Here is a 9,345-nt window from a genome sequence, read left to right as displayed (position 1 = left end):
CCCCTCCCTGTCCTCTTGCGCACCGCAGACTTATACAAAGTGTAGACAAGCTTAACGCCGCGCATCACGACTTAATTTGGGTTGTCCGTGTCGCGCCTTGCTAGGCGGGCAAAAGCATCCCCGCGTCAGCGTGCAAATCAGTGGCGCGCACCTGCGTGCGACTGGGGGCTGGAAGGGGCCTGAAGCGGGGCCACTTCACTAGATGGTTTTTGTTGCAACAGGAAGTGTGCGTGTGGGGTGGTGGTGGTAGATCAACTGCTGAAAGTGGGGAGCGGGACAGACAATTTCACTGACAACAACTTACAGTACAAATCTATGCAAGTCTTCTCAGAAGTAAGCGCCACTGACTTTAATGGAACTTACTCCCTAGTAAGTGATTATAGAATTGCATCTTATGCATGTCCGGACAGAAAAGAAAGTCTAACGACTCAGCATTTCAGAGCCATAGGATTTCTTTTGTAAATTTGCATAGGATTGCGCCCTAAAGGACTTCCTAACAATCGCTGAGGTTCAAACTACATTACGGGGGGGGGGGGGGGAGCGCTTTGGGGCTGCTAAATGACTTATTTATTTATTTATTGCACTTATATACTGCTCCCATAGCCAAGGCTCTCTGGCCGGTTTACAGAAATTCTAAAATTAAGATAAAAACAAGTATACAAAATTTAAAATTCTAAAACACAGTACACACATAAAGCATTAAAAAACTAAACATGTGGGTGATTAAGATGTGCCGCCATATGCCTGGGCAAAGAGGAAAGTCTTAACCTGGTGCTGGAAAGATAGCAGCTTTGGTGCCAGGCGAGCCTCGTCAGGGAGATCATTCCATAGTCGGGGCCACTACCAAAAAGGCCCTGTCCCTTTGCCACACTCCGAGCCTCTCTCGGAGTAGGCACCTGGAGGAGGACCTTAGATGTTGAACGTAGTGACCGGGTATATTCACGTCGGGAGAGGCGTTCCATCAGGTATTGTGGTCCCAAGCTGTGTAAGGCTTTATAGGTCAAAACCAGCACCTTGAATTGGGTTCGGAAACATACAGGCAGCCAGTGCAAGCGGACCAGAGCAGGGGGGGATCTACACAGCGTACTGAAGGCGCTTGCGTGCGCCTGCAGTGCGCCCCGAAAGTGATTGTGTAGATCCTGCCCTGGAAGAGGCAGAGGAGGAGGCGGCTGGGGAATCTGGCTGCGTCCTTGCTGCCGCCGCCCACCTCCTCACCGGCCTCCTGCTGCCGGCGAAAGAGCAACCCGGGGCGGAGAGCTTCTTCCGCTCTCCGCCCCGTCTTCTTCCGCCGAGCTCTCCGACCCGGGTGGCTCTTTCACCAGCAGCAGGAGGCCGGTGGGAAGGTGGGCGGCGGCAGCGGCAAGGACGCGGCCGGATTCCCCAGCCGCCTCCTCCTCTGCCTGTTCCTCCACCTCTTCCAGGGCAGGATCTACATAATCGCTTTAGGGGCGCACTGCAGGCGCATGCAAGCGCCTTCAGTATGCTGTGTAGATCCGCCCCAGGTGTTATATGGTCGACCCTTCTGGTTCCCAAAATTAATCTGGCCGCTGCATTTTGCACAAGCTGCAGCTTCCGAACCGCAGAGTGCATTGCAGTAATCTAACTTGGAGGTTACCAGAGCATGGACAACTGAAGCCAGGTTATCCCTGTCTAGATAGGGGCGTAGCTGGACCACCAACCAGAGTTTGTAGAAGGCACTCCGTGCCACTAAGGTCACCTGAGCCTCAAGTGACAATGATGGATCTAAAAGAACCCCCAAGCTACGAACCTGCTCCTTCAGGGTGAGTGCAATCCCATCCAGAACTGGTAGAACACCCCCCATCCTGTCAAGGGAGTCACCTACTAACAGCATCTCAGTCTTGTCTGGATTGAGTTTCAGTTTATTAGCCCTCATCCAGTCCATTGACGCAGCCAGGCACCGGTTCAACACATCCACAGCCTCTCCTGCTGAAGATGAAAAGGAGAAATAGAGCTGTGTGTCGTCAGCATACTCCAAAGCTCCGGATGACCGCACCCAGCGGCTTCATGTAAATGTTAAACAACATGGGGGACAAAACCGACCCCTGCGGGACTCCATACTTGAGAGTCCACGGGGCCGAGTAATGTTCCCCAAGCACCATCTTCTGTATCCGACCTGCCAAATAAGAGCGGAACCACTGCAGAGCAGTACCTCCCACTCCCAGCTCAGTGAGTCGTCCCAGAAGGATACCATGGTCAATGGTATCGAAAGCCGTTGAGAGGTCGAGGAGAATCAACAGAGTCACATTCCCTCTCCTGTCTTTCTCCCGACATAAGTCATCATAAGTCTGTCTCTTCTGCCAAGACGCTTGTTCATGCGCTGGTTATTTCACGGTTGGACTACTGCAACCTTCTTCTCTCTGGCTTTCCTTCTTCTCACATCAGTCCGTTGGTTTCTGTTCACCACTCTGCCGCAAAGATCATCTTCTTGGCTCGCCGCTCTGACCATGTTACTCCGCTTCTGAAATCTCTTCATTGGCTTCCAATTCACTTCAGAATCCAATATAAACTTCTCCTGTTAACCTTCAAAGCTTTTCACGGTCTAGCTCCTTCCTATCTCTCCTCTCTCATCTCACACTATTGCCCCGCTCGTGCTCTTCGCTCCTCTGATGCCATGTTTCTCGCCTGCCCAAGGGCCTCTACTTCCCTTGCTCGGCTTCGTCCATTTTCTTCTGCTGCTCCTTACGCCTGGAACGCTCTTCCAGAACATTTGAGAACTACAAGTTCAATCTCAGCTTTTAAAGCTCAACTAAAAACTTTTCTTTTTCCTAAAGCTTTTAAAACTTGATGTTGTGCAGACTTTATACTGCTAGTTTTACCCTACCCTGTGCCCGCTTACCCTACCCTGTGCCTGTTGGCATTCTCTTCCCCTCCTTATTGTTTTACTATGACTTTATTAGATTGTAAGCCTATGCGGCAGGGCCTTGCTATTTACTGTTTTACTCTGTACAGCACCATGTACATTGATGGTGCTATATAAATAAATAAATAATAATAATAATACAGAGCGACAAGGCTGTTTCCGTGCCAAAACCAGGCCTGAAGCCCGACTGAAATGGATTCAGATAATCAGTCTCATCCAAGAGTGTCTGGAGCTGGCCCGCCACCACCCACTCAAGGACCTTGCCCAGGAATGGAACATTTGCTACCGGCCTGTAGTTACTAAGATTTTCCGAGTCCAAGGAAGTTTTCTTCAGGAGTGGTCTCACTACCGCCTCTTTCAGACGGTCTGGGACCACTCCCTCTCACAGAGAGGCATTAATCTCCTCCTTGGCCCAGCTGGCTGTTCCATCCCTGCTAGCTTTTATTAGCCAAGAGGGGCAAGGATCAAGTACTTGATGGAGGGGGCGATTAACCATTTCCATGAGGTCTGTTCTTGCCATTAAAATAATAATAATAATAAAAACCTCCCCTCCTCTCTGAGACTAGATAACATTGAACTACTCTGCAGGGCTGTTGTATTTTACTCTCCTAACCCAAACTCTATCCTACTGGTGGATTACATTGCAGGGCTGTCGTAAACTAGGGTGACCATATGAAAAGGAGGACAGGGCTCCTGTATCTTTAACAGTTGCATAGAAAAGGGCATTTCAGCAGGTGTCATTTGTATATATGGGGGAACCTGGTGAAATTCCCTCTTCATCACAACAGTTAAAGGTGCAGGAGCTATACTAGAGTGACCAGATTTAAAAGAGGGCAGGGCACCTGCAGCTTTCACTGTTGTGATGAAGAAGGAATTTCACCAGGTTCCCCATGACACGGGCTGAAATATCCGTTCCAATACAACTGTTAAAGATACAGGAGCCCTGTCCTCCTTTTCATATGGTCACCCTCTCTCTCCCAGTCACAGCTCCCTCCTTCCCAACGTACGATAGTCTGTATTTATATTTTATTGGCGGCGGATTTCTTTGTTAAGGCCTAAAGTGGAAGCGTCGTCGTTCTGTCTTGGTGCCTGGTGGGGGCGGAACGGGGACACTTCTGCGAGACGGGTGGAGGAGGGGAGACAGAGAAGCCGAGTCCAAAGGGACCACGAAGTCTCCTCTTCAGACAAGGGAGCGATCAGTCTACTTTTTTAAAAATAAGAAGTCTGTGCTGCTAACCAGGCCGGAAAACCAAAACTTCCCGCGCAGCCCTGTGGGGGGGGGGGGAGCGGAGGCGCGTCCTATAGCTATCGATGACGTATTTCTACACTCATGCTCCGCATACGGCGGAGTCCAATAGGAGCCAGAAGTGGTGTTTGTTCTCATCCCCTCCTCTCCTCTAGGTCGGGGGCGGAGCCAATGACGACAGAGCGGAAGTTTAGTTCTCGTTTTCCGGAGCAGGCGCAGACGGGGCTGGTTGTCTCAACGCGAGCTCGTAGCCGTCGGTGGTCGCGGACTCTCCGGGGCTTCATTTTCCCAGCGACAGCAGTAGGACAGCCCCCCACCACAGGCCGTCGCCATGGCGATGCAAGCGGCGAAACGCGCCAACGTGAGTCCGACTCTCTCTCTCCTCCGCGACGGGGCAGGGGCAGGGGCCGGCCATTTTGCGCAGCGGCCCCTCTCCCTCCTTCCCGGTGTTTCTGCTGTCTCCTTCGACACGCAGCCCGCCTGGAGTAGGGAAGCTCAGGCCGGGAAATGGATCTCACAGCCTTCCCCACCCGGATGCCCTCCAGGTGGTCTCGGGCTACCCGTCGCATCATCCCTCCCCGTTGGCCACGCTGGTTGCGGCTGATGGGAGCTGTAGTCCAAAACAGCTGGGAGGGGGTGCCAGGCTGGAGAAGACTCTGCTAGAAGGATAATTCACCAAGGATAATTGCTTCTGAAAGGTAGCCCTCCTTAGCCAAGGTGCAGCAATCTAGCTTTCAGTGTGATCTCTTCCTTGCTTAGCTCAAGGAACTGCAACAAATTTGCTAAGTATGTTATTCCGGAGGTGAATCTCAATTACCAATGATTTTAAAAGAAATTCAGGTCCACACTAGAGGTGACGGTGGCAGACTAGCCACCCTGAAATGTGGGTCCGTCCATAAGTGTAGAAAGCAGGGAGTGACTTAAAGGCCAGATTTGTTTCTGGATGGGTAAACCTTCACCTCCCTGCTTTTTCCCACAAAAGCCATAAGCACTAGGTGTTTCCACCACCCCTCCCCCTGGCAGTCTCGCTCCTATTATTGGAAGCCAGTAAGGAAAGAATGGATTTTAAGGGAAGGTTTAGCAATGTTACCCCCTACCCCCACTTGCCTCTTTAGTTCTTTAAATTGAACTTTGCACATTTAAAAGCTGTGGTCTGAATCTGTCTTGTGTAGTTTCAACTTCATAGCCACATTCTTTGTAGTTAGATGCTCCAAAGCTCATTAACAGCAATATGCTTATGTACATCTCACTGTTTATAGGATTTTTAGAACTACTAAATCAATCATAGAATTGTTTGGGTCCCTGTTCCTTCCTCAAAACAGCAATGTTAAGGACTTTGAGAAAGGTTATGGGGTGCAGCAGGTTGGGTCACTTGCAAATGTTTACAACTGGATTATTGACTTCTAGGAATCATTGCCCCTGTTGCTAAGTTGTATGTTTTATCAAATCTAGATCCGTCTGCCCCCTGAAGTCAACCGAATTTTGTACATCAGAAACTTGCCATATAAAATCACAGCTGAAGAAATGTATGACATTTTTGGAAAATATGGACCAATTCGACAAATCAGAGTGTAAGTCTGTGTTAGAAAAATAAGCTTTCATTTAGAATTATTGTGTTATGCCAAGTAGCATTCTAGTTGACTGACCCATTACTGTTGCAGTTTTTCCATGTAAAATAACGGAAGTGATGATGCAAAACTGCCAAGTTTGATTTGAATGTTATGCAGGGGAGATGCATTGTGATATAAGGCCAATGTATTGTAAGCAGTGCAAATCCAAACATGTATAATATGTGGAATATTTCACGGTGCAAATGTCTTTCACAGAGAGATCTGGGTTTTCTTTTAAGTCAGCATATCCGTAATGTAGCAGGAATGTTGTGAAGGAATTGGCACTCTAAAATTATTCTGATAATTATTCATAGAAAACAAAGATTTTGGGGACATCTTTGATGATAAACTTGAAAAACATGACAGGGAAACGTTGGCATTTAAAATAGCATTATTATTATTTATTAAGCAGCACGGTAGAACCAAGTTACTAAATTATCCTGAGCTACTTAGAGGAATGAGCCAAAATGAAATTCCCCCTATGCTGGCTGTGGATGATGGGAGTTGTAGTCCAACATATCTGGCGGACACTGGATTGGGGCAGGCTGCAAGTTCAGTATATTGTTTTATCAGTTATTGGAGTAAAGGAAGAATGTGTTGAGTGTAATATTATATTTTAGCACTTCAGCAGAACAGCTATTGGTACTGCAAGAGTTAAGTTCAGGCTGGTTTTGTGTGTTGTTTTTCACTGTATAATTGAAGTCTTAGTTAGATAGACTTGTTTTACTGCAGCTTTGCAATCAGCAGCCCATTCAGCACAAGAAACATCTTTCTGGGTTAGAATTATACCAGACTTGTTGCTTAGCTGTCCTTTACCACATGTGTGAGTGGACAGTTACATATATTGTTGTATCTGTCTGTAAAGCCATGCATAGCTCTGTAGCCAGTCATGGTGTGTACGTGTGTGTGTGTGTGTGTGTGTGTGTGTGTACTTTTGTACTTGCTCTTTTGAGCTTTGAGACTTATGCTGGCAACTTACTGAAAGAAACAACTGATATCATTGGGATTTCAGGTCACTTCTGTTTTAGACACTTCACTTTGTGCTACAAATTGCTTTCTCAGTTGATATGTTAAGGATGGGGTGTACTTGGAATACACTGTGTTTAGACCTGATACACCAATATATAGTAAGATTATTACTGTATTTCTTCGATTGTAAGATGCCATCAATTGTAACACACACTAATTTCAGTACCACCAACAGAAAAAAAACCCTAAGATGCACCCCATTTTTAGAGATGTTTATATGGGGGGAAAGTGCGTCTTAGAATCGAAGAAATAGGGTAGTAAGATTTCATTCTTGTGCAGCCTGATCCTATATGTGTGTACTCTGAATTAAGTCCCACTGAATTTCTTGGGTTTATTCCCAAGTAGGAGTGCATAGCACTGAAGTCTATCTTATTTATTGACTCTGGGGGGGGGGGACTTAAGTGTGTGGAGTAATGGAATTAGTGACAACTTCCTTTTCTAAGGTTTGAGTGCTAACAAATTTCTCATTCTTTGTAAATATTCTTTTTTTTCCTATAGGGGAAACACTCCTGAAACTAGAGGAACAGCCTATGTTGTCTATGAAGATATCTTTGATGCCAAAAATGCTTGCGATCATCTGTCAGGATTCAATGTGTGCAACAGATACCTTGTTGTCTTGTACTATAATGCAAACAGGGTAAGTATACAAACTTTTCTTAAAACATTTCTGTAAAGAATGAGCACTGTTTTCCGTTACGTCTTAACACTGGATTTAGCACGGACCCAAGTCAAGACAAAGAGGGCTCACAGATTGTGAAGTAGAAAACTTTATTAAGACTAAGGGTAGCATAAATACATGGGAAGACTAATTAAGAGTAACTTGAAAACATGCATAGCATAAAACCCCAGTAACTTATGAAACAATAAAACCTTAACTGTTGCTACTTACTCGCAGGTAGGGCTTTGCCCCTCTCTTCTCATGGGTCTCTCTGCATCCTTTGGCAAGGCAAGACTAGAACAGGAGTTTGGGGATGGGTTCTCAATTATAAACTTCCCCCCAAGGCTTAGCACCTTGGTTTCACACTTCCTTTGTCTTCTGAGGTGACTGACCCGCTGACTGACCTTCCTTCTCCTCCAAGTGGTTCAGCCAGGGCTCTTTGTCATTTGTCATTCAGATTTGGTGCATAATACTACTCAAATAGAACTACTCTTCTGACCTCCATTTCACCCCTCCCTTGGCCTCCAGGTGCCTTGGCCAAGGTTCTTTGTCATTTAGAATTTGTAAATACTAATATCAAGCCATCTACATCACCCATTTGTCCTCAACCCAGCGCAGTCTATTTACCATTTCGACTCTTGTTAGAAAAAGATGAGCTTTTTCACTCTCCTTTTGATGAGAACATTGTAAGAAAAACACTGGATTAATTTAAGATAAGTTCATAGGGAATTAGTTTCCTCTTTATATGACCTAACCAGGGGAGGTTTGTAGAATGTTGTAATTCTGGCAATCCTGCTAAAGGTTATGCAATTTGATTAGAAATCAAGCAGAGTGAAATTGAACCTGATCTGAGGGCCAAAGGAAGGCACATACTATACAACTGTCTTGAGGCTTAGAACAGGCATGAAGACTTGCAAAGTGATTGTGTGTGTCTTATTACCACCCTGGGTATGATTAGCTTCCTTGCCTACACATATCTAGGTTAGCACTTTGTGTTACATTTGAAGGCCTGAAACAAATAAAACAACAACCCAGATCTTTTCCAGTTCTAGTTCACACAGCTTGGATGCCTGGAAGAGATTCTTATCACAGATTATGAGGGGAGAGCCTTTTTACAAATTTGCTAAAATAGTTACAGTGTGGGGGGTATTAAATCAGGGTGGGTGGTATTAAATCAATACCAAAAGTGTACTTGCTGTAAAGAAATTGGTGGGATTAAAGTGTTAGGATAAAACTGGTTTGAATAAAAAGTATTTTTTCTATTAATGTTTTGTTTTATTACAGGCATTCCAAAAGATGGATACAAAGAAGAAGGAAGAACAACTCAAACTGCTGAAGGAAAAATATGGAATAAACACAGACCCACCAAAATAAGACTCTTAACCTTCATGAGCATCTGGCTCTTTAGGACATTTTTTAAAAAAAATCTCATCAGTGTCTCTAGACTAATATTCCCCTGAAATTTATATGCCCAGTTTGAAGCACTGGTATTTTTAGTTCTTAAGTTTGCTGCATAAAGCCTCTGGAGAATTACAGCTTCTGGAGGAAATTAAGATTAGTCACTTGGTACACTGCTGTTGATATTTTATCACAGTTTAGAGGCTTGTGCAAAGTTTTATGCATCATTAATGTAATCATTTAACCATTACCGTCAGGAGAACGTGTAAAATATTCTGGGGTTATGCTGAATTGCATCTCTTAAAAACACTTTTAAATATTTTTTGTTGTCGTTTCTTTCTTCATAAAGGTATCTGTATAATTTGTCTTCTCCAAATGGTGTACTGTAACAAAGAATAATTTGATAGGCCTTGAAAGTACTATAAACAGGATAATTTCAAGTTGCCACCTCCCAATTGGCTTGGAATTGTTTTATTTATTATTTATTTATTTATTTATTTATATAGCACCATCAATGTACATG

The 9,345-nt window shown here is 45.1% G+C and overlaps 1 protein-coding gene across 1 annotated transcript; it reads left to right on the top strand.

Moving 5' to 3' along the window:
* Positions 1 to 4,341: 4,341 nt before the first annotated feature.
* Positions 4,342 to 9,277, top strand: SF3B6 (splicing factor 3b subunit 6). Its single transcript, XM_063125848.1, has 4 exons — positions 4,342 to 4,488; positions 5,580 to 5,698; positions 7,265 to 7,403; positions 8,709 to 9,277. Exons 1-4 carry the CDS (start codon positions 4,459 to 4,461, stop codon positions 8,796 to 8,798), a joined length of 378 nt encoding a protein of 125 aa, XP_062981918.1. The 5' UTR covers positions 4,342 to 4,458; the 3' UTR covers positions 8,799 to 9,277.
* Positions 9,278 to 9,345: the final 68 nt, after the last annotated feature.

This window comes from Elgaria multicarinata, chromosome 4, assembly GCF_023053635.1.
Source record: "Elgaria multicarinata webbii isolate HBS135686 ecotype San Diego chromosome 4, rElgMul1.1.pri, whole genome shotgun sequence".
NCBI lineage: Eukaryota > Metazoa > Chordata > Lepidosauria > Squamata > Anguidae > Elgaria > Elgaria multicarinata.
Note: the sequence above shows the minus strand (reverse complement) of the source record. Positions and strands in the feature narration are given on the sequence as shown.